This window comes from Ischnura elegans, chromosome 5 (genome assembly GCF_921293095.1).
Source record: "Ischnura elegans chromosome 5, ioIscEleg1.1, whole genome shotgun sequence".
In the NCBI taxonomy this organism is placed as follows: domain Eukaryota; kingdom Metazoa; phylum Arthropoda; class Insecta; order Odonata; family Coenagrionidae; genus Ischnura; species Ischnura elegans.
The window spans coordinates 56,445,331-56,471,239 of record NC_060250.1 but is presented as its reverse complement, the minus strand read 5'-3'; the positions used below and the strand labels follow the sequence as shown (position 1 = coordinate 56,471,239).

Genomic DNA, 25,909 nt, shown 5'->3' with positions numbered 1-25,909 from the left:
TAGGGCTTGCATCTTTGATAAGGAAAGATTTTGTGAATTTACCTTTGGAAATACATCAATTTTACATCAAATAATTTTACTCATTTTTTTAAGGAAAAGGATGTGTTCATAATAAAGAGAATACATTTCAAAAAGAATTTAAATGTGTTTTAAATATCATTTTGTGTTTTATTAAATCTCTATTTTCAAAAATTTTAAACATATCAAAAGGAATGTGGAAGTTTGGGAAATGAAGATTTTTGTTTCTGGGAAAAGTCTTAGAGAAGTCAGGAATGTTAATTTGGGAATCTTCTGGTAACCTGGGCATTTTACCCTTTGGAGTTTAATTTACGTCTTTATTTACGGTGTTGCAAAGTCAATCAGTTTTTTATGACAGTGTAAGAAAAAAATAATTTTACTTCCTTACTTTTCCTGCCTTTGCTTACTTATTTACTTTTCATAACTCTTCCTTATTTATGATATTGTATGCATTTACTTGTCACAATGCATAGTTTTGATAACTTGAAAACTTTAGTCAATCATACAACCAATTTTATGGTGTAGTAATTTTTATGGCATTTATTTTCTTGTTACAGAGACATCTGGTCTGATGAGTGCTTTGCCGAAGATGATGTTTCTCTTGCCCTTAATGTATATGCATTGCGCCTTGTCAGAGAGAAGAGAGGTGAGTGTTCAATGAATTCTTATAGGCCGTTTTACATGGAGCACGGAATTGTGCAGGTTACAACTGCATTAATTTCTAAAATGGCGTGGAATTGTGCAAATGCATGAGCGGTTCAATTAGAACGGGCTACTTTGCCATCTCATGTACACGCATTCTTGCATGCGTTCTAGCAATTCATAACTTTACACGATGCAATTTTGACTGTGCCTTCGTACATACGTCAGATTTTGCAAGTATGTGCACTGTGTATAAAAGCCTTTATAGATGTGTCTTGTAATTCCATAAAATAAACTTTGTAATTCCACATAAATTTAATGCCATACAACCTAGGTTTAACCAGTTGATGACGTGACACATTGAAAGCAAAGTCGTACAGTATTATATTTATGTGAAAATACAAACTTTTACACTTCGTCATATAATCTTCAATTAACTAATTTCAGATGCCTTTGTGGTGAGCTGCCCTGAGAGGGAGGTGCCCGAGCTGGCCACGCAGCTGAAGGAGTCCCTTCTCCTGGTCCTCGGCTCAATCAAGGGCCTCGAGGGCCGAGTGGGCAAGAGGGGTGGGCTAGGGCCCTTGGGTCGGGAGGGCGGAGCCTTGAGACGCAGGATACCCAGGGGAGGCAGGGGTATCGAGAGGCGGGGGCGGGTGGGAGAGATCAGTGGCCCCGCTGTGGGAGGGGCTGCTGCAGTGATGATGAGGAGGCGAGGTGGTTCCAGGGCCCCCAACTCGATGGGGAGTGAAGGTCGTGCAGCAGGAGGCAGTACGGGGTCGGGAGGGCGGAGGAGGAGGGTGGGGGCTGAAGGTGGGGGGAATATCGAGATGGAATACGAGGAGGAAGAGGAAGGGGATGAGGATGACGAGGAGGAAGACGAGACCGAATTGACAGCCAACCTGACGGAGAAGTCGGAGGGCTGATAGGAAACAAACGGCATCAGCAGCTGCAGCATTTTTCCCTGTTTTCCGATCTTGTTTCTCAAATTTGCAATGCGTGAGTGCGGCTTGCCATTTTCTAAATGAGTTTTCCCTATTCAAGTCCCCAATCCTCTATATATATTTTTTTTTTGGTGGGTGTGTAGTGTCCACTTAGTGTTCCCAAGAGGACTTTTGTCTGAAGGAAATCTTTGTCTAGGCTGCACTGCGAGGGTACTCATCTCATTAATGTTGACTTACACCAAAGTGTTGGGTTTAAAATGCTGGCGAAATATCCATGCTCTTAGTTCTAGTAATTTTATTCCATGCATAGATGAAATTATGCATATCATGTGTCATCTCACACACTATTTGTTATTAAGTAAGCCGCTTGCCAAGCACACTTTCTGGTGCCGTAATTAGTGAAGTGATGATGTTAAGAACTCTTTTTTAGACTAAAGCGATCTCACTGTGAATCTGCTTCCTTCAAGTTTGTTCATCCATCGAAGGTAGTCACCTTGTGAGGTGTTTTCAAGTTTGTAGCTCATGAAGTGAGGGTAGGTACTTGTACCATGGTGATATTTAGTATTTTAACTTTGAATGTAGTATTAAGGTGTTCCGAATTTTTCAAATGGTGATCCACAATTTCATTTATAAGAGACTTGAAAGGGTAAAAAAAAGTGGGCACTTGTTTCGGGTATTTATTACATTTGGTGCTCTTTCTTCAAACTTAAGGCTGACTAATAAGACTGACAGAAAACAGCAGATCTGTTGGAATTCAGGTGGAGTAATTATTATTTAATCAAGGTGACTTTTTCTGAAGATGACATGTTTTGTCAGGAAATTGGATGAATGTGTCTATCTATTGACTTAAGATGAGGTGAGGTTAATTGTGATTATCTTAAAGAAGTGGCTTTTGATGTGTTTTCTTTCTGTTTTGGTGAACAAATGACTGTGTTTGTTATCTTGGATCCCTAAACTTTTGTGTGCACACTCTTATGAAATCTTAGGAAAAAAGTACTGTTATGTTGCAATTTTAATCGGTAGTTTCCTCTAAGGAACGTAATTGTGATTTATGTTACAGTTTTTGAGTCTGTGCACATTTATATATTTTATTGCATCGTAGAAAAGGGAGTTGTCTTAAAGATGTAATTGTTATTGCTTTCTATAAATGTTGTTCTGTTTTCGTGTAAATCGTAGGACTTGTGTTGATTATTAAATAATGAAATAATTCATTGAGTACTTATAGTCTTGATGTTTTTATTTCTCATCATATCACCTTAGTCTTACTATTCATTTAAAATTGAGCATTGTTCTCCCAAGAAAAATGTACAATTCCTAATTTCTCTGCATTAGGCCTTTACGAAAACCTCTTCCAAGTTAAATCTGCCATAATATTTTTAGAAAATAAGAGTGTTTTGGAATATTAGTTTTCTTTGTGTTAAATTTGGTGACCACATTAAAAGGTCTGTGTAATCTTCCAAAAATGGAGAAGATTAAGGCAGTGTGGATGTATTAAAGAGCAGAGTTCTCTGGAAGATATTAAATAATTGGTTGGGAGAAAATAAACAACCCCTTAATAGAAATCTACATAATGCGTTGTAACGTTTTTAAATATCCACTGCTAACTTAACAAATAATTTCAGTACAATTCAAAAACAAGCTCTATATTTTGAAACTTGGGAGCAAAAAACAACATCAAAAAGCCACCATGACTATCGCAATCCCATTTATATTATCCGTACTACCACTCACGGAACCACCGCCATGAACTGCACCAGTGTGGGGGTCTTGAGCCCTTCGTATCCCTTTCCTCCGGTCTCTCTCTCTCTCGTAGACGCCTCCTTCTTCTCCGCGTCCTTTAATTCCTCCTGCCGATCTTGGGTTCTGCCATATTTCTTCCTCCGGTTGCACAATACACCACTCTTTAATTTTTCTCCCGATCCTTTCTATCACGTCTATCTCTTCCTTCTCTCCATACACGACTCCCCATTTTCCCTTCACAACAATCTCCCCGTCCCTCACTACCATTGTTAGTTTAAAATTATTTACAAACAACATGGTGGCTTGTTTACATTATGTTACAGCGTGGAGGTGTTGGGGTATTGTAGGGACTTCCATTCAGGCAAAGAAAGCAGGAATTAAGTTTGCTGTAGTGAACAATGTGCCAATTATTCTGGTAATACAGGGAAAAAAAATCAAATATAGGCACTATGGGGATTCTAATATTTTGGTTTAGGAACAATTATTGTTTGACATAAACGCATGGGTGTACCCAGTGAGGGGCAGGAGGGGGCAGCTGCCCCCTACTGGAAGCAAAAATCGCAAATGTCTCAAGGAAAATAATGTTTATTCAAGCAAATAATTTCATAAACTAATAGAGAGTTACCGCTTCCTTAAAATGTTGATTTCATTCACCTTTGCCATGCTTTAATCTTACGTACAACTTGAACAACCATGGCTTGCCCAACCCCTAGTTTTGATCCTGGGTAAGCCCTTGCGTGTGCAGATGCATGTGCTCAAATTTCACGTGCAAATGTGGATGGTAAAGCAGAGTATTTCATGATTAACATTTCCAGCTTAACTTTGTGGAATCATGTTTTAGGATAAGAAAATTCACTTTGCATGTTACTCACTGGCAACTCATTACTGACCATTAGCCCGGCCCTTATTTTTCAGAATTGAGAAAAGTTATGTTTCCTAGTCTCAAATTATCCAAATGAGGTTAATATTCACCTGTTATAATGTGGTTACTTTAAAATAAGGGGAACCCATGCTCCAAGGGCCCTAAGTACTGAGGACCCTCAATTTAGTTTTTTGGAGCAGAAAAAGTACTATCTACATGTAAAATGTGAAAGTAAAGGTTTCTAGGGCTAAATTTCTGTTTGTTTTGACCTATCTCTGAGCGGTTACGAGATATTGTCCATCGTAATGTGATCCACCCCTCAGGGCGAAATACTTGGCTCAAAGTTACCTACAATGAGAGAGGTACTATGTGCTTTTTTCTGTCAAGTAAGGGGTTTGAATTAGACTTTGTGCGAGAAAAACCGTTTGAAATGTGTTTCATTTTTTAATGAAACAAGAATTCCTGTTATTACGGAAATTGAGGCGTTTGAAAAGTTAGAATAATTGCGCAAAGAATGGAGGAACGTGTGAAAGCATAAAAAGAGAGTGGGAACTGACATGGAGATGAAGAGAAGAAAATCTTTCGAATCAAAACTTGACGACTTGTTTGACACTGCAAGGAGTACGAATTGTAGTTATTGGTGGAATAGATTTCAATATGATCAAGAAGGACCATGGGTGTACCGAGCGAGGGGCAGATGGGGGCAGCTGGAAGCAAAAATCGCAAATCTCATTGAAGAAAATAATACTTTTTCAAGCGAATAATTTGAAAAACTAATAAAGAGCTGTTACATTTTCCTTAACACGTTAATTTCAGTAACCTTTTCCTTGCTTAAAACTTCGAGTGCCGGCTGCTAAATTTAAAGCCCTACTGAAATATCCAGCCATTTTTACTATATTCGTACATTTTTTAAAACATTAGCATCAAAAATATTTTTATATCGATGTGCATTTCAATAAAAATGGACTTCGCTTTTCTTTATGAATGAGTTGAATAACATTTATTGCTAATTTTTAAATATATAATTTAACAATGAAAACCTACAGTTTTTGAAAAATGAAAAAGTTGCAATATATGATGTACCGCCATAACATGCATAATAATTTTTTTAATGCGCTCAATTTGAACTATTTAAAGCATGGAAATCATAAAAAAGCATTATTCCAAACAAAGCATTATAAATCCTGGATGACAAAAAGGGTCCCACAACGAACGGTCCATTGGCCCAAAGAATTTTCACACTTAAGTGGCCTAAGATGAGGATGCCGGTAGCTACAGAGAACTTTTCATCCTCGAGACATAAAGTGAACTCTTTTTCCATCGAGCAGTTGATTTTTGAAAAAACAGAACCCCTAAGCAGTAAACTGGAAAAGTACCACGAGCGAAATTTTACGGCTTCACGCATACAAAGCCAATTAAATGGAAAGACGTAATATTATGTCCATGGCAATCCTCAGAAGGATTGGCAGGATGTAATATTACGTCCATGGCACGCAAAGTGTTAAATCTTACCTACAACTTGAGCAACCATGGCTTGCCCCCACCTAGTTTTGATCCTGGGTACGCCCTTGAGAAGGACGAAAAGGTTGCTCCGAAATTATTGGAGAAGCTGCAGCGAGAAGAAATGTAGCGTGAGAGAAGAGTGAAGTATTTGGAATCGCATCAAATCTCAGGCAATTCTTCCCATAATTATGCAATTTTTAAATGCATCTCATTCAGAGTGAGAGATTAAAATATGTACTGCATTCTTTGATGTGCCAATGCGAGAATGGGATGAACATCCAGACTACAAGAGCAGCTTGCAAATTATTCGGGATCTTCAAGTGGTAAATCATTGAGCAGAGAGAGGTTTGAGATTAATTCAAGATTTTAAGTCTGTTACGAGGAAGGAAGAAAGTTTTCAAAATTTTTTACTAAGTGTAAATTTCCATCCTAGCATAACCCCTAACATGCGCAAAGGCACTTTAATTGCCAAATATGCTCTGTCAGTGGAAGATTAGAATTACTCTGAAAATTTATATTATTTTTATTAATATGTACATACTTAAATTCATCCTTTCTAATATAAGCACATTTATTCAGAGGCTAGATTTTGCCATCAAGAGCAAAGGCTTTGCCAAGTGTGGGGAGGAGGTAGAGGGAAAGTCTCTAGCAAGTGGTGTGGGCCAGGGGTGCAGCTAGGAATTGAGGCTAGGGGGGGTTTTAGGCACAACTAATACTGGGGAGTAAGGGGGTATGGAATACCCACCAGGGGAAGCAGGAGGTGCGGGGTAAATTTAAGATAATGGTAAGTTTTACGGCCTTCCTAGGGATATTTTTATAATCCTTATATTAATCTGTAAGTAATATTAGTCCAATTAAGTAAAATGGATTAACATTTAAAAATTCTCTGAGCTCTCGGGGGGGGGGTTTCATCCCCCAAAACTCCCCCTTGCTGCGCCACTGTTGCGGGCCATACCTCAGCGGCACCGCGGTGCGGGGTAACGCCCTGGGGGGGTGGATCACAACACGACGGACAATATCTCATAAACGCTTGGAGATAGGTCAGAACAAACAGAAATTTAGGCCTTAAGGACTTTACTTTCATATTTTATGTAGTGATAGTACTTTTTCTCTCCCAAAAAACTCAATTGAGGATCCTCAGTACTTGGGGCATGGGTCCGCCTTATTTTGAAGTAACCACATTATAACACTTGAATATTAGCCTCATCTGGGACATTTTTAGACTAGGAAAACATAACCAAAATATTACTGACCATGGATTTAACTCTCGTGTCCTGTAAGGGTATTACCTGCAACCAGCACTGAACCAAATGCTTTAAATTTCAAGTGTTTCGTGTAGCCTTATTAACCTTTTTTTACCTTCAATCATATTACCATCTTAATAACCTTGGGAGCTAGGAGTAATAAATATTAATAGAATTTCTTTTCTGGGATGCAGAACATTACCCTCTCAGTACACCATACTTTTTTTCCTAAATGCGTCTGTCTCGTCTCTTTCCATTAGCCCATGTGCACCTCTATCATCACTTTCTGGGATGCCAACATCTCCGTGTCTGACATGAAATTCAACATCTCTGTTCATAACTTAGCCACTTACGGACGCAATAATGAGTCCATTGCAATAGCTGCCATCCAACCTGTACCAAGTGCTTGATTTATTATTCTCTCTAAACCAGTTGCATAACCTATACAACTCCACTGATCATAACTAGGGCCATGAATAAAGCGATTTTTCAGCTTGTGTTGACTCTATTAAGAAGCGCTTTCACTAGAAATAGAAGTGCGGCACCTTTGCTGTGACTCCATTGCCCTGGCCTTAAGTATTTAAGAGAACCCTTTACTCCCTATTGACCTGTCGTACTTTGTCTTTTTTGTGGTGTTATTCGTTTAAAATTTAAGTTACATCCTGAAGTTTTTGGAGCTCAATGAGTGAATCTTTTCTAAATCTCAAACAAAGAAAAATGAATCGGAGGAAATACCGAGGTGAGACTGTGAGATATGAGATATGGGCATGCGTTGACAATGATTAACTTCATATACATTTACCATTCAAATCATGGCATTGGTTTTTATACGAGTAATGCGTGACGAAAAAATGACTGCAGAACGGGAGTGCGTCCCCTTGATGCATTTTCTCGTAACAAAGAAGATCGTGTCATAAATTCGTTGTTTCGGGTAACATAGTGGAAAATAAAAAACTCTGTAAATCCACATGAATTTATTTGAAAAGAATTTGATGAAATCATGTGGGAATATAAAGTATTTTACTTTTCATTATATCATATCACAAAATTCGTCCTACGTATCTTTTGCTGTCCCGCTGTGTTCCTCCATTCGTTCCTCCGTTTTTCTTCCTTCCGATCCTCCATTTTTTGTGATTCCTCCTTAAAAGTCTCACTGAAAAAGGTGGAGGAGAGGTTTCCCTGGTCGCACTCATCCCCCTTCCAATGCTAATTAATACCAAAAATTTCGGCTTTCGCAAAGGGGACGACGAAACGTCACAGTGTTCCCATATGCTTACGTACCCTCGGATGGTGTCCCGTCGCTGCCGCAGAAGTAGAGTGATGGGGATACGATGACGGGGGTGGGTGGGAGGGTCAGGGGGAGTGGGGTCGGAAAAGAATTATGGACGTGGGGAGAGGGTGCGTGGAGTAGGGAGGGAGTAGGGTTCTAGGACTTACGGGGGAGGGTTCGGTCGTCTCGTTTCCATGGCGCGCTAATTAGCGGTCGGCGATCTTCAAACGGGAATGTCGGCCCTTTTCGCTTTTTCGCTCCTCTTTCGTTCCGACCGTTATAATACGTGTTTGTGCGTGCGCGCCGCGTGTGGTTTTGTGGAGATGATGAATACAAGAAGGGAAGAGGCGGGCGGTACTTCCTTTAGTGTGGTAAGTGAAACTGGGAACTGGATAGATGCGATTTGGATCTCGCCTGCTTTCGAGCCTTCGCCGATGGACCTACAGTCACCCGTTTCAGCGTCTTCCGAATTACAGTGAAACCTCTCATTTTCGGGCACTAACGGTCCTCGAAAATGTGTCCGTAAGTGAGAGGTGTTCGTAAGTCGGAGGTGATCAAAAGAAAATCTAATTTTTACGTTTAATACTACCCTGTGCAAGCCAATCCGACAATGGGAAGTTGATTAAAAATCAATTACAAGATTCCATCGATGAAACATACGATGCAAGTTTAGAAAAATCATGCAAAAAACCAGTAATACGTCACGAGATAAGACGGGTCGTGTGAGAATGACGTCTTCACTGGTTTGTACCGCTAAAACCAGCGACTGAACTATAGTGAACCCAATGCTTCGTATTTTAGTCAGCACGCAATATTTTTGTGAGAAAATTGGGATCTGCCTTACAGATCGATTTTCAATTGATTGTCCTTGGCAAGGAGACTGCATAGAAGAGACCCAATTCCATATCATAGAAGGCTGATTTTTGTTGCCACTTCGGTCGCATTTTAATCGGCTTTCAAAAATGTCCGCGGCGCTGTGATGAGTGTAATGCGATCCATTTTTTTCCAATATTTTGCCGCATGGCCTTTGCAAATGCGAGTAAGAATATTGAAGACTTATGGATTTGATCAATAATATCATCATGAATCAGGGGCGGAGCTAGGAATTAAGGCTAAGGGGGGGTTTAGGCGCAAATAGACCTGAGGTGTATGGTATACCCGCCAGGATAAGCGCGTGGTGCCGGGGCGCTCCCCCAGAAAATTTTAAGATAAATGGTTTAAAATGGTGAGTTTTATGGCTTTCTGAGAGATATTTTATTAATCTCTACACTCTTCTATAAGTAAATAAATCAATTTAAGGAAAATGGATTGAACTTAAAAGTTTCTCTCAGCTCTGGGGGGGGGGGGGTGTTTATCCCCCAAAACCCCCCCGCTACGCCACTGTCATAAATGTAAATTTCAGTTGACACCCTCTAATTTTACTTTATTTTACCGTGAAACTCGGATCGTTTTGTCCGTCAGCGACGCGAGTGGCAACTAATGCAAACCTATTTAAATGCACAATGACAACACATATTGAAGCCGACTTGAGGATCCTCTTTTGTAATATTCATGATCCTTAGGTTTTGGCTATTTTTTTATTTCTAAGGCTGCTTCCGCGCTGAAACGACCGCTGCGATAATTCAAACGACTCACACCAAAGCCCGAGATAGAGAAATTGGTGGGCGTTTAAAATGGGCGTTTTCTGGCAAAGGAAACATTAGCGAAGTGCGGGTGCTTCATTTTTTCGCGGAGGAAGATTTCGGCTGTGTTTCGAAAGTCATCCGTTCGTTAAATAGGGAGGAGTCGAGCCGAAATACTACCCCTTAGCTTTCTCTCAGTTCTTCCTTTAGGTAAGTCATGGAGGAAGCGGTTGAGGAGAAAAGTGGAGGGAGTGATTTGCTAGTGTCCGAAGAATTCTTTTTATATATTTTTGCAGAGGATGCTCTTAGTCCTTATTTTTTATTAGGGGTTTGGGTATCCTGTAATTGAAATAGATATACCCAATATCCATTGAAGTTGTGGCCCTATTTCACTGGAGAAATTGAAGACTCATTTCATGACTTCCAGAACAGTGGAATAGTACACGCAGATATGTGCACCATTATTTCCCTTGGGGGGGGGGGGGGGGGTAGGGGGGGGGGGGAGGAATATGGCAGGGCATATTCATTAATTCTATTCAATAATTTTATAGGATTATTCCCTTACATTTTCACAAGTTCTAGACATTTATCATTCACGTTAACATTAGCACTACCATTATGATTAAGATTCATAATTTATGGATGAATTAATCACACTCAGCACATATTTGCTCATCTTGTACCACAAGGTAGTCCTCCAGTATTAATACCATTTATGGTTTTAATTGAAGCCATCAGAAATATAATTCGACCAGGGACACTAGCAGTACGATTAGCTGCCAATATAATTGCAGGACATCTTTTAATAACCTTATTAGGAAATACGGGCCCTTCAATTTCATATTCAATTTTATCCCTTCTTTTAATTACACAAATTGCATTATTAGTTTTTAGAATCAGCAGTAGCAATTATTCAATCTTACGTTTTTGCAGTATTAAGAACATTATATTCTAGAGAAGTAAATTAATGTCAACACAACAAAATCACCTTTACCATTTAGTAGATCAAAGACCTTGGCCTTTAACGGGAGCTATTGGAGCAATAGTAACAGGATTAGTTAAACGATTTCACATGTATAGAACCCAATTAATATTAATTGGAACTACATTAGTAATTTTAACTATATATCAATGATGACGTGATATTTCACGAGAACGACCCCTCTCCCTCATTTAATTTTTTGAAAAATGATATGTCAGGAAATAAATTTTACACCATTTTGGCACTAAAAATTTACTTTAAGCAGATGATGTTATTTTATCTCAAAACTAGTCAATAGTTTTAAATATTTTATTTTTCTCTGAGGCTTTGGGGGATCTATCCCCTCATCCCTCCCCCATAGTCACGCCACTGATGCCCAGGGAGTAAGTAAGGAAGTCTATGAATGTTACAGATTTTTCAATAGTGTTCTGAACTCTCAGTACAGCTGGATCTGAGGTTTCCGCGGCGTTTCCCCACCTCATAGGTAACGGCTTTCGGGTGTTCCTCCGCATAGTATTGTCTAAAGGCGGCGACAGTTTCTCCACCAATCCTGCTGGCGTCTTCAGGTTAGAAGTTATCAAACCCAGGACACCTGTCTTCTTATTTATCTCCAAGATTCGATTAATATCAACGCTAAGTCGAGTCACGCCCTTTTAAGCCTCATTAGTTGATGTTGGCCAGCAAACGCTCTTCTCAAATACTCCTCTCCAATGTTTTGGCAAGTTAGATGAATTTAAGACGTTCAGAACAAGGCCTCCGCCATTTCCCTATTCATAACTATCCCACCAATATCAATGGGCGCAATCAAAAATATTATCATTAAAACAGCAGCTATGAATTACAATAGAACAATGAATTACAAAATGACACCAATTCCCCTACCAAGAATTTGGGATGAACAGTTTTTTTTGGGATTTCTGCAGGTGTTGCTTGCAGTGGCAGTTATTGCATTTAACTATTTAGTTACATTTTTATTCATGGCGAGAAGTAGAGGTAGCTAATGACTTAGGTAGCTCTTAAGATGAGCAGAAAAAGCGGAAAGTTTAAAAAAATGGACTTAATAGACTTGTGCTTTGTTAAAATTTTCAGCTTCGCTCTTCAATTGGCTTTCCATCTGGCTGCAGAGCAAGTTTCTCAACCGACTTCCTTGATTTCCTTGTTCATAACAGTCATAGTCGTTCAGTTTGCGGCTCTAGATCGCATTGCATGTAAACGGAACTATTTTTTCATATTTAACGCGGTATTTGACAAAAATGAAATGAATTTTTTCCAGTTATTTTGCTTCTTTTTCAACACTGAGAATATATGACGTAATATTACGCTCTCGCGAAACTGTAAAGCTGCGGGAAACGTATTAATACGTCTGCTTGAATTTGATAGTCTATTATATTATACCGCCGTAATATTACGGTCGGATATCTACCAAGAATTGTCCTTTAATACTTTCAGCCCGAAGGTAAAAATTTTAACTTTGCCCAGATTCGAAAATTTTGCCGAGCGAAGTCTGCCGTCATCTATAGATGACACTCGGATCTGGGCAGAGTCCGGCGCGTCATATATAGATGAAGCTCGGCCTCAATTAAACGAGTCAATGGATAGAAAACAAACAATAAGGTAGTCTTGGACAGGGGCGCAGCTAGGAATTAAGGCTAGGGGGGGTTTTAGGCGCAACTAATACTTACGGGGGGGGGGATATTGCATACCCACCAGGGTAAGCAGGAGTTGCGGGGGGCCTCCTCCCGAAAAAAATTGATGAATAATGGTTCAAAATGGCTATTTTTACGGATATCTGAGGGATATTTGATAAATCCTAACACTATTCTATAAGTAATACTGATCCAAATTAGTAAAATGGATTAAACTTAAAAATTTCTCTGAGCTCTGGGAGGGTTTTATTCCCCAAAACCCCTCCCTCGCTGCGCCACTGGTCTTGGATATTACAGTTTTTATTTCAACTATCTATGTACTGTAATATAATTAGTTAGAATTTCTTTAATTTGGGAAAAATTCCCAGCACTGGAGTAAGGGACTGAATATCAAGGTTTAAGCATTACTTTAATAGCGTTAAGGGCTTTTCTGGGAATACACCCATTGGATTACATTTTCCCATTCATTATTTGGCGTCATCACAGGATGCGAAGTTTCCCACAAATCTATAAATTTTCAAAGCGCTCCTCCCGCCTCCAAGAAGGGTGTTTAAACCCAGGGGCATGAGTCACGGGAGGGTGGGGAAGTGGTAGTCTTTCTTCGTGAGTAAGGGCCTTCGCTCGTGGAAGGGATGGTTCCGGCGATGGGCGGGGGGAATGGCTGGCCCTTATCCCATTCAATTTAATCCGTCGTCAGCCCATTCTCCTCCATCCAACTCGTTAAGCACCCGCGAGAGCACGGGGTCTCTCCTCCGCAATCTCTTGAGAACGCCATTTTAAACCATCCGAGCAACATCCGCCTCCTGCCCCTCACCCCACCGCCCGCCCAACCTTTTCCACGGCCAATATGAGGGAGCGCACGGATCCACACGATTGACGGCGCTAACCAGCTTTCCACCCCCTCCACGCACTCCGATTCATCCGCCTCCCTTACCCTCCCACCTCCGCAATGCCTTGCCCACCCTACCCCCACCACCACCACCACCACCGCGACTGCCTCTCCTCCTCTATTGCGACTTCGAACCAACCAACTCGTTCCTCGCCTTTCTTCGCGCACGTTCCAACCGCTTAAGCACCCAGTTGCAGGGGCGCAGCTAGGATTTAACGCTGGGGGGGGGGGGGGGGTTTAGTTGCAAATAAATACCGGGGTGTGTGGGGGTATGGAATACCCATCAGGATAAGCGTTATGTGCGATATTAATACATTTTTTTTATTTTAAGAATTTTAAGATGAATGGTTCAAAATGGTGAGTTTTACGGCTTTCTGAGGGATATTTTATTAATCCTTACACTATTGTATTAGTAATATCAATCCAATTAAGTAAAAGGGATTAAACTTAAAAACTCTGAGCTCTGGGGGGGGGGGGGGGGTTATCCACCAAACCCCCCCCCTTCGCCGCGCCACTGCCCAGTTGTAGCGATGTAGCATCATTGCCTTGCCTACACTTAACTTAAGTGACTTCACTTAAGTCTAATCTTAAGTGGCGTGCGGCAGCTACACTTGAGTTTTAAGTCGACTTCAGCGCCGTGATTGTCTATATCGGGAAACAGTTATGTTGACAGATGAAGATCTAGGAGAGTAATTAGTGATTCTGTGAGCCAAATCCACGGATATTTGAAATAAACTTCCAAACTCCGCCGCCCCCTTGCTGCCCCTCGCTGGGCACGCACATGAACTTTACAAATTTGGGTTTCAAAGCGTGAAATATCTTATTAAACATGCTGAATGTAATGTTCTACGTGCTAAAAGAGAAAAAAAATAATTAGCTCTCATGAAAGGAAAAAGCTCAGGGAAAGTCTTATGGCTCGTAAGAGGAACGTGGATGGACGCATAGGGTGTAGGCGACACCCCAAAAACACTTTAACTCGTTCCGATCCCGAAGCGGAATGAAAATTTTATGGGATATTGGCGGTATTTTGTCAAAATGTATGAGACTTAAAGGCACAAGAACTAACAACACTGTAAATGCCACGATGTACGTGTACATTGGGCCAAAGAAGAACCATGGGGTGTCATTAACACCCTGCGCGCCATTACCCGGGTTAAGCATGGAAAAGGTGAAGGAAACCAACATTTTCAGAAAATTATAAAAGCGCTTTGTTATCCATGATAACAGAACGCAAATGGTAATTCCTTGCCTTAATTCTAAACTCATCAACCGACCTTAATTTCAACATATTATATAATTTCCAAGATCCTTTTGAATTTAAGTGTGGACATTACCACTTGTGTTCTGTGATCGTGGATGTATCGAAATTCCCCAAAATTAAGCCTGAAACGATTTATATAAGAGCTTTATTATTTTTTTAAATTACTTGCTTCAGAAATATTATTTTTATTTTAGTTACAGGTCTTATACTTAATAATATCATTTTTCGTGGGTCAAAAAAAAATGTGTTCAAAACTTTCGTTTCAATCCAGTCTTGATTTTCCTGAAAGACTTTTGCGATTTTTGCCTCAAGGGGGGGCAGCTGACCCCTCCTGCCCCCCGATGGGGACGCCCAAGATTTAAGTACCATGAAACCTCTCATTTACGGACACTAACGGTCCTCGAAAATGTGTCCGTAAGTGAGAGGTGCCCGTAAGTCGGAGGAGACCAAAAGAAAACCTAATTTTTACGCTTAATATTACCCCGCAAGTATTGTAGAGAAGAAATTTAAGACAGGTGAATTAATTCCTTTTATTTTAAAAAAATCTCAATTTTTGTGGTCAGAAAACGTTTTCAGAGGTGTCCATAAAAGGGAAAAATTGTGTATAATAAGGGTCCTTGTCCGTAATTGGGACGGTTAGTATACTTGAAACGCTATCCTTATATAAATTCGTATCCTTATGCCGGGGATTTGGATACTGTCTTTAAGCCAGTGGTGTCAGTAAGTCCGAGATGTCCGTGATAGGAGGTTTCACTATATTCTACTATTTGGTAAGGCGGATAAGTAGCGATGGGGGAAGCAAGAAAGAAATTATCAGTTGAATAGCCCAAGCGAAGAGAACATTCGAGATGAAATGCGTAGGTGTGAAAATATTAGCTAATAAGAGAATTAAGTAGAGAGCAGAGAAAACCTAATCTTAGGTTTTTTGACCATTGATGATGATTCTACCGATTAATGTAGGTTTCCATGGAGCATTCAAGAAGTATTCTGGTAGTCTCCCCTTCCTTCAAGTAACTCCCTCTTAAGTTCACTATATGGCCTAATCCCTTTCATTCTATCTAAATATCCTATTCTTTTCCTTTCCCTCCCTCGTTTCCCTTACATTCTACCCTCTAACACCATTTTCAACATCCCCTCCCCGCTAAGTACTCCTCCCATCCATACCTTCTGTCTCCTCCGTATCTCATCTAAAAGCTACCTCTCCTCGCCAACCATATCCAGCACTTCGTCGTTCCTTTTCCTCTCCGTCCATTTCACCTTCATCATTCTTCTCCATACCCATATCTCGGACGCCTCCAGCTTTCTCTCCTCCTCCTTCCTAAGTGTCAACATTGCTGCACGGTAAAGCGTTACATTCCAAATTAAACTCTTCACTAACCTTTTCTTTAAACTCTTGCATTACCATCCTCTCATAAGCTCCTTTCTGTTAATGAACGCCTCCTTTGCTAACGTAATTCTCTTCTTAATGTCCTTATTTCTGTATTCGTTTTCCTAAATGTCCTGTAGATATATATTCGTGTATTCTTGACAAAAAGAACTCCCTAGGTTGGCGTAAGGCAGCTTTTATATCTCTCACCCAAGCAATATCCTTGATTTTTTCTTCACTGGGTCCATCTTAATATCCCTCAGTGGGTACTTATCTCTTGGCCTTCTTCGTGGAATATTACCCTCTACTCATCCCTCCATTACATTTCTTACGTGATCACTGGCAGTGGCGCAGCGAGGGGGGGGGGGGTTTGGGGGATAACCCCCCCCCCCCCAGAGCTCATAGAAATCTTTAAGTTAAATCCATTTTACTCAATTGCATTATTATTAATTATAGAATAGTGTAAGGATTTATAAAATATCCCTGAGAAAGCCGTAAAATTCACTATTTATCCTAAAATGTTTCTGGGGAGGGTCCCCGCACCTCCCGCTTACCCTGGCGGGTATGCCGTACCCCCAAGCATCCCAGTATTAGTTGCGCCTAAAACCCCTCCCAGCCTTAATTCCTAGCTGCGCCCCTGATCACTGTGTCTTTTGGCATATCCAACGATTTGATCGATGGATTTTCCTCATTTATAGGAAAATTCTCCAAAATCGTTGGCATATTAATGGCTTTGCCTGGTTTCGCTAATAGTAGAGCCCTCTTCGCTTCTATAGCGTTGAGGTGTCTTTCCCTCGTCCCGACCCTTCCGTCCCTTTCCTACCCCAGAGGCGTCGTCGAACTTCTATCGCGGCGGCGCCTCTTTTCCTTTTTCCTTCCTCTCCAGCCCCTCCCCGGGTGATCGGGCGTATAAGCCACGGGCTTGGTTCCCGGCCCCGGTGTGTTGTATCCTCGAAGGGCTCCCCCGAGCCCTCATGCATTGTGTCTTATGGCATGGCCTATTCGTCTGGTCCTTCTTTGGTGTGAGGCTCCACAGTTGCCCTTCTTCTCATATTCTTCTTTAAACTTCCCCTTTCTTCATCCCATCTTTCCATTGGATCTACGGCATCCGCCACCAGCACTAGGTCTCGTAGGCTTCCTTAGGCCTTAGCACCAGGTCTCGAGAAACCTTCTTTTAATAATTTCATCCAAATCCATTCAAATATTCATCCATTCAGACTTACAGTTAGTGGATAAATAAAATAGTCTGCGTCTGATCCGTAGAGTGCCAATGCGCACACGAATATTTTTTATTACTGATAAAACAGAGGGTTTGGAGGGATTGAATCCTCAGCGGTCAGGGGCTGTTGAAAACGTGTTCGAGGGAATACTGTTAGGTATAGAGGGAAATCGGGTGAAAAGTAAGATTTTTAAGGAATGAAAGGGAACAGGCTTCGTAGGAAATGGAAGAGGGGAGTTCTGATTGGGGAGGTGGGACTGGCCGTGGACTGGCGCGCCATGGCGTATTGATTCGTAAAAATCTGCATGAAAACCTACCTTACGCTATGGAATTCCTTTTGGAGGACGTATCACCTCAGCTCGACCAATCTTTTTTCGTTGCATATTATTCGTTTAAAACTTGAGCAATCGTCTTGAAATTTTAGGTTATCTGAAGTAGATCCTTGTCAACATTTGGTTTTCTATCAAATTTGAAAATTTTAATTTGGTAATTCTTGAGATATAAATTTTTTTACTCGAGACACAGATTTAACGAGATAAAATTAAGTTGCACTTTTCCGCGGCGGAGCAAATACTTATAATTTCAATGAGTTGAACTTCCATATTTCAACATGTCGAACACCTTAACCGGTTAGATTTACTCGGACAATTGTTTAATAATATTTACTCTCTGTGTTCTTGAAATTTCTAGATGATACCGTAAGTTTATAACAAATAATACGGCGCAAAAAAGACAAAATACGACCGATCTACAGGGTGTGATGCGTACTGTCAAAATAATAATATTAATAATGAAAAACACTTTGTTACTTCCACTTATTGTTCCACTTGTTGTTTATTACTCATCACCCTCCCAAATCCGCCACCCCAACAACCCACTTGACAAACTGTCCCCCCCCCCTATTCTTTTCCACGAATTACCAATCCCAGCTGGAATCCAAGCCTTTTCCCCCCACCCCCACATTAACAACCACTATATACATATATACCTGCCCCCACCATATATGGTATGTATTTGAAAATGGTGTAATAGCCGAAACCGGTAATAAAATAGAAACTCTGTGAATTTTGTGGAAGTAACAAAGTGTTTTTCATTATTAATATGGAGCCCTTCCACAGCGTAAAAGCTTCAAGTTTCGATTTAAAATAATAATTCCCGTATATACCCTAAACTGTTAACACGCGGCTTATTATTGTCACTACCAAGAGGTCTAGTGTTCAAGTGCTCCCAATTTCCCATCGTATTGCTCCTTCCTACCAAGAGAGCCATTTACGAGCCCTTTTAAACACTCACCGCCGTAGCTTCTGAGCCACCCATGCGAAACCACCCTACTCCCATCTCGTCCATGTCAAAGCGACAGCTCCCGTTTGCTCGTCTCCCCGGAGCGCGTCCTATGGCCGTGGAGATTGAAAATCTGCCGACGCTCGGGGGCCGAGTTTTCTTTTTAAGTCTCCTGGGCTGCGAAAAAGAACGCTATACACATGCGGGTCAAAGAGTTTACCGTCGATCTCCGTAAAGCCTCTTCATGTGCAATTTTTACAAGACGTGAATTTTTAGATTATCTGTACCCATGTCAACATTTGACTTCATCTCAAATTTGAAATTTTTTAGTCGGTAATTTGTTAGATTCAAAAGTTTTACATCCGAGACAGTAAAATGTTGAAAAATGTCTTCTCTCCATTCTCAGAAAATTTCCAGATGATCTCGTAAGTTTTAAACGAATAATATGACGCGAAAAAGACAACATACGCGACCCAAACAGCTTTGATAAAATCGGTTGTCGAACCTACATTCATTAAGAAACGCGCCAGCAAGAAGTTGCGCGAAGCTCTTGATTTAATCAAGTCTATATTTCAATTCTTTCGAAATCAGCAGTTTTATGGCATATGGTTCATGGTATTCTAAAATACGGAGACCAAGACAGCTTATTTTATTTATTTCCGGATGATGCGACGGTTGCTCAGCTATGATAATCACCGTGAATGGTTTATCTCAAGCAGGCAAGGAACTCTAGTTGATCGGTGGTTATTAATTGGTCGCTGAGGGCATAGATTTCATTGTTTAGGCTAGGTTTAAAATGAGTAGGATTTCCTCATTTTTCATTGCAATTTTATCATCTTGCCGTAGGAAATTCTCAGGTTGGTATGCGTGGATCATTTAACCATCCTTTTGCCATTGACAATCAGTCAAAGTTTGGAATGTCTCTTCATCGAATTCATTGTATCACTGCGATATTCACGCTGGATCAAAATCGTTAGGACAACGTTTGAATGGCGAGTAGGAAAATTTCATGCATATGTGCTTATTTAACATAATGAAAAGTAATTGTCTATTCCCACTCTCATTTATTTGGTCAACCGAACCAGGTTTAAGAATATAATGCAATTTTCAAGGCATGATTAATGGCTGCATGTGCCGAAATCTGGGTCGGTTGGAAGGAATAGATAATGTGAAAAAATAGGCAAGAATTTTTCATGATGCTAGATGATGATGAAAGGGACATATTACAAAACATGATGAAATGCAATATTTGCTATCTTATCAGGAGTATTCTTTGCAGATGCAATAAAGATTTATTAACTCAGATTTTAATCGTTATTGATTAATCTATTACTTTACCAAACTAAACTACTCGTTAAAAACTGAAACAGTTTTATTTTTTCCCCGTGATAACCCGTTTTCCAGAAAGTAGACTTTTGTGACTATCAACGATGCCGATCTCTTGTTTTTATTCCGAATACACTGAGAAGTTAAGTAGATTTTAAATCTTTTAGAAGAACGAATGGGTAATGTAATTCTCGGAATGGAATGAAATTAGGTATTTGCTATCTTAATTAGTGTATTTCGTAACCTCTTCGCGGATTTGATACGATGTACTTGTTTAAAAAGTTTATCACAAGATCTGTTTATTTGCCAAATTAGATTACGGCTTGAAATTTTAACTTTATAATTCTCATGATAACCCGCTTTCTTGGAAGCAAATTCTGTGTGGACATCTCACACTGGCTATCAAGGGAGCTGATCGCTTGTTTTTATTCCGAATGAGATGAGGAGTTAAAGAGATTTTAAATCTTTTAGAAGATTGAATGATAGATGTAATTCTCGGAATTGAATGAAACAGAGTATTTCCTATAATAATTGGCATATTTCGTAACCTATTTACGGAAGTATACATTTCTGTATTTCAGTATGTATTTCTTGATAGACAGGTTTAACACAATGGGTTGATATGTTTATTGGGCAACTTGGACTACGAGTTGAAATCTAAACCTTATAACTCACGTGATGACCCGCTTTCTTGGAAGCGAACTCTTTGTGGATATCTCGCACAGGCTATCAAGGGAGCTGATAGCTTGTTTCATTTGTCCTTATTTTGAATTAAATGGGGAGGAATGGAAAGATTTAAAGGAAGAGATTATTCGGGGTGGGTGGCGTAGTTGAGTTGCTTGAAAAAGAGAGGCTGTAGCTCCTTGGAAACGGAAAAAAAGGTATGAGGGTGCTTGTATTGTGCTTGTATGCCGTACATACCATGGCCATTATTGCGTATCATCTGAGGGAATACATAAAAGATACAGTTTCCGGCGTAATTCTATGGACTTTGTTAATATTTGACATAGTGCAATCACTTTTGTAGTTGAGTTTCATGTTACCCCATACCTTTTTATAGTAATAAACTGTGTAAACAAGTAAATGTATTCCTCCCGTAAAGAGGTTACTAATTACATTATTTCATACCATGTCGAGAATTGCGTTACTCATTCAACCTCATTATTATCGTGATAACCCGCTCTCTTGGAAGCAAATTCTGTGTAGACATCTCACACAGGCTATCAAGAAAGCTGATCGCTTGGTTTTATTTGTCTTTATTTTGAATTAAATGGGGAGGAATGGAAAGATTTAAAGGCAGAGATTATTCGGGGTGGGTGGCGTAGTTAAGTGACTTGAAAAAGAGTGACTGTAGCCTCCTGGAAACAGAAAAAAAGGTACCAGCGTGCGAGCGCGGGGGTGTGGGCACTTGATGAGATGGGATTTTCCGTGGGTCTCTCTCGGTTCGTCGGCTCGTGCGCCACCGTGCGTGGATCTCATGAAAGGAGGCTTTTCATATCGGAGGGGACCGACGGACGTGGCCACCCGTGTTTCGGAATCACCTCCGGAGGAGTGGGTCTTTTTACATTAAAATTTTGTGTGCGGACACCATTTTTAGAATGGCGCTAATGTTCTTCATCTGTTTTTCACTCCCTTCTCCCCCGCCTGGAAATCCGTTTTAATTCGTGTTCCCCCCCCACATTTCTCGGAAGACGAAAGCTTCCTTTCCTTCTAGGTTACTCTTTCCCTAAGACATCCTCGCTCTTATATTAGTGTAGACGCTGGGTTATTGATGCCTCCCCAGCAGGTGTTGTCATATTATTTCAGTACTTATACGCGGAATCGTATTATGTTGTATGCAGTACATACCGTGGCGATTATTGCCTATCCTCAGAGGGAATATATGAAAGATACAGTTTCCGGCGATTTATGTAGGAATTGTATATATTTTATATAATGAAATCACTTAGTCTCATGTCCACAATCTTTTATTTCGACCGACATAGGATTCAGCACATTCATTTTTCATTCTTCTTGAAAATGGCACGAGGCGCAGTGGACTAATTTTAGGTATCAGCGGAGAAGTGGAGTCAACCTCAAGTTTCACAGGATATAACTCGAATGGTGGGCAACGAAATCTAAAAAAAATATTTACTTGATTACATGATAATGAATGGCAGTTCATTTATCAATTCTTATTTTTCTTTCCTTCGAATTTGATGTGGAATAGAGATCCTCTATTTTATCGGATATTAAATGAGAGAAAAAATACATAAGGCATTGAAATAGATATTTGCAGTCTTGAAAGGCGCATATCATCTCTTTTTTCTAAAGACTCGGAGGCTGCGCGTTAGGCTTAGATTGCTTGAGAAATAGAGAATAGATGCCTTTAAGAGCGACACGGAGAACATAATATTAGAACCGTACTATATTTCCAGCGCCCTGATTATGTAACTGTGAGAAGGGTGAGAGCGATGTCGTTGCCAGGGGCAACGCGATTCCCACGACGGAAGGTGATAGCAGCGATTATGAAACCGTGATCGCTCTCTTTATCACGCTGCGAGCGTCATCGGCCTATCACGTTCGAAACCCATGGTGACAAGCATATGCTGACATAAAAACGAGCACGAAATGCATATGTTAGCAAACAATTATTGTTTATTTAATTTAAAAATGCCCTATAACCGATTAAAAACCAATATAATTCTTAATTATTTCAACTGGAGTGCTCTGTTGACTTTATAGTTGCCCACGTTGTTCAATTGTTATATGCGCACGGTAGTGAATTCGATAGAGCTGCTTTATTTCCACACAGCAAATTGGAAAGTACTGCTAATTGAAGTACATCCGTGATTTAAACGTCAATTACTTTATATCGAAGTTTAATTATCAACATTTGCCAAGTACGTTCTCCAACATATCAACATCGTTAAACTCAACTGATTTGGGCGTTACCTGTTGGGACGATGAAATGTTCATGATGAAGCAAAACTCAGAACTATTCCACAAACTTTTATTTTAACAGACAGGTTAGTCTTGATAATGACGGTATAAACGTCGAAACTAGTAGACTGTTACAATAAAAGTTTGTGGAATAGTACTGAGTTTTGTTTCACCATGAACATCGTTAAACTCCTTTTCGATTTTTTAATCATCATAAATCAACTATATAACGAACAAAATATATGGAACAAGTAAAGAGAGATGTGAAAGAGAAGAAATACGTAGGAGTGAAAAGATTAGCTGCTAGGAGAACTGAGTGGAGAGCTGCGTCAAACCAATCCTAGGATTGTTGACCAGTGATGATGATGAAATCAACTATTAACTACTTACATTCAAATCGCTAGCGCGATTACACTTCCATTATCATTTCAACATTAATTAGTTTCAATCCAAGATCACGACTTTTTGGCCATTCTCTACGATATAGTAAATATAATGACTGCAGCATCTCCCGGCGAGCATTAGCATAATGGATTACGTTATCACACATCGGAAAGTAATACAACACTTTCCCCATAACTTTACCATAATACGAGTACTTTATTATAATATTATCTATTGGCGAAGCGAAGTACTTAGCTTTGAACTGCATCCATTTTATGTTTTCGTTGTTTGTTATTGTTATTTCAAATACTCCGCAGACGACGCATTCTTGGACAGAGATGTGTCGAAGGATTTCATTGGCTCTTCAGATTTCTCAATGATACCAACCTCACGCGCTCGTACCTGTATGATACGCGCGATGACGGTGGCTTACATGATCGCGTGATACAGCGGAACGTGATAGGAGAACGTGATGGTCATCTCTCGCCGTCGTCGCTGTCACATTTACATAATCAGGGCGCAGGTCCTACAGAAACGATAAATTAGGAGAGATATTTTGCCGAACTGGGAATTTATGCGAATTCGTTTTTCCACCGCACAATGAAGGACTTAAACACGTTGAGTGCCACGCAGTTTTATAGCGACTTTCCCGCCAGGCCGCGCGCGCAGGTATCGTGGTACTTCAATGCAATGCGCAATACTGGCAAATTAGTGCAGCAGTGCGGAAATATTGCAAATCGCGCTAAGAAGAAAGTGCAGCACAGAGTGGCAGAAAAATAGCACGAAATTTGACCAAACTGGTTATAACATTTGTGACTCTTGCGAGGGGACGACTATTTTTATGTTTACCTTGTTTTAATAAAATCCATTAAAGGTTTCTGGAAAAATGTTCTAAATCTAAAATTCTATCTAAAATTATAGGTAGCTTCACATTACCATGTAAAAAAGAAATGACACTCTTAAAATTGAAAGTTTACATCACTTAAATCTACAAAATTTGCAACTTAATTCGATTAGCGGTCTGAGAGACCTCACGTCATGCCAGCAGAATGCATCAAGAAAAGGAATAAACGAGGTAATTCAATTATTTCCCACTAGTTAGCCATTATACTTTATTTTCTAAGGCCTTATTTGAAATCTGGCGAAAAATTGACATTTAAAAACGATAATAATGACTCGAGTGTTTTTAACGTAAGTTTTTTTATATTGTTTCAAGTAACTATATTTTTATCGAAAAATTGGTTCGTATACGTGATGCATAAAATTAAGTTTAAGTTTTAGAATAGTGAAGCAGATAAAGAAACACCAACCCAAAAATAAAAGTGGCGTCGCAACATTTTACGAATTTATTGTGGTCTCCCAGACGCACGCCACCGGTCGTATAACGAATATTTCACGCGACTGGTTAAGGGTTAATTAACCCAAGGTTAAATTTCGCGAGAGCATTTCCTTTTCATGCGTAAACGGCTGGTGTCCTAACACGCCACACGTCTATTGAGTCGGCATGCGTGGCACCAGTATGTAGATGTTGTTCCGTGCTAAATGGGCTCACTTTAAAAATTATGTGATCACGTGAAGAAAATCTAGATCAACTACCGAGTAAAATTAATCTCTCGTGGAATGTGAGATTGGGGCATCTGCCCTCAAAAGTAGCGGTGCCCTCTTCCGACGAATATGCAGTGTCTATATTCGTTCCCTTGCTCCAAAGGCTGACTGCCGAGAGAGAAGTCTCTCCCCTCCCCTTCCGTCCTCCTCCCCCCTCCCACTCTCATCCGCGCGAGGCACTCGTCCACGTTTCAATTACCGTCTCGTCCCATCTCTTTTCAATCTCCTGGCTCGCCCACCCCATTCCTACTCCATTCTGCTTCTCTCTCTCCCTCTCTCTCTTTCTCACTCCTTTTCCCTTTACCCCAAGGAGCCCACCCACCAGTCCGCACCACCAGCCACCCCCACCGCCTCTTGGTTTGTTGAAAGGGGGAGAGGTAATTCCGTTAGTGAGAGAGAGAGGGAAAAAAAGCGTGTCTAAATTTGCCGCACCGAATCACGAGGGCACGACCCAGACGGTATTCAGTTTCTCTTCCTTAATACACCACCAAATAGCATGTTGTCGATTGCTATCGTCTTTTCATGACTCAGTAAGGGCATCGATTCATTGCGGTGAAATGCGAAACGTGAAGTAATCTAATAATAATTCGTCTTTATTGGACAAATTTGGGACTAGAAAGTCCCATCATCCATCTAGCCCCTATTCATACATTAAATATTTGATGGGGAATACATTGTCAAATTACTCTCGAAATTAAATGCAGTCAAATTATAACAATAGAGATTTAGATTTAGACTTTGACAAAAGATTTAAGGAGGTAAGCTCTTGGAAGCGCGATCCATGACATATTTCCATGACATTTTTGCGTATGTATTTCAGTTTGGCTTGTGATACGGAATCCATTCAACCCTTTTAACACTACACTGACCGGGGTAAGCCGCATACCTATAATGACCGCCAACGGTCAATTGACCGTTCGCCCTTTTCTTCATCTACATCTACATAATACCCCGAAAGCGGCCTAAAAGGCGTGTGGCAGGGGGTGTTAGGACACCAGCCGTCTACGCAGAAAAAATGAAGTGCTCTAACGAAGTTGGGAATAGCATTTATTAAAGTCCTTTATGGTTCGGGGGAAAAACGAATTCCCATATCTATCCGTTCGGCAAAACGTATCTCTTAATTTATCGCTTCTATCGGACGTGGAAATAAAGTGTGGCTCTAATATTATGTTCTCCGTGTCGCTCT

General features: G+C 40.3%; 1 protein-coding gene across 1 annotated transcript in view; it reads left to right on the top strand.

Annotated features, from left to right (window-relative positions):
- The window catches only part of LOC124158907 (protein furry), a 95,432-nt gene extending 92,607 nt beyond the window's left edge, over window positions 1–2,825 (top strand). The window contains exons 56-57 of the mRNA XM_046534320.1: window positions 576–664; window positions 1,108–2,825. Of these exons, the coding sequence (XP_046390276.1) occupies window positions 576–664; window positions 1,108–1,583 (565 nt within the window). The 3' untranslated portion in view covers window positions 1,584–2,825. The remainder of the gene's footprint in view (window positions 1–575; window positions 665–1,107) is intronic.
- The last annotated feature ends 23,084 nt before the right edge of the window (window positions 2,826–25,909 follow it).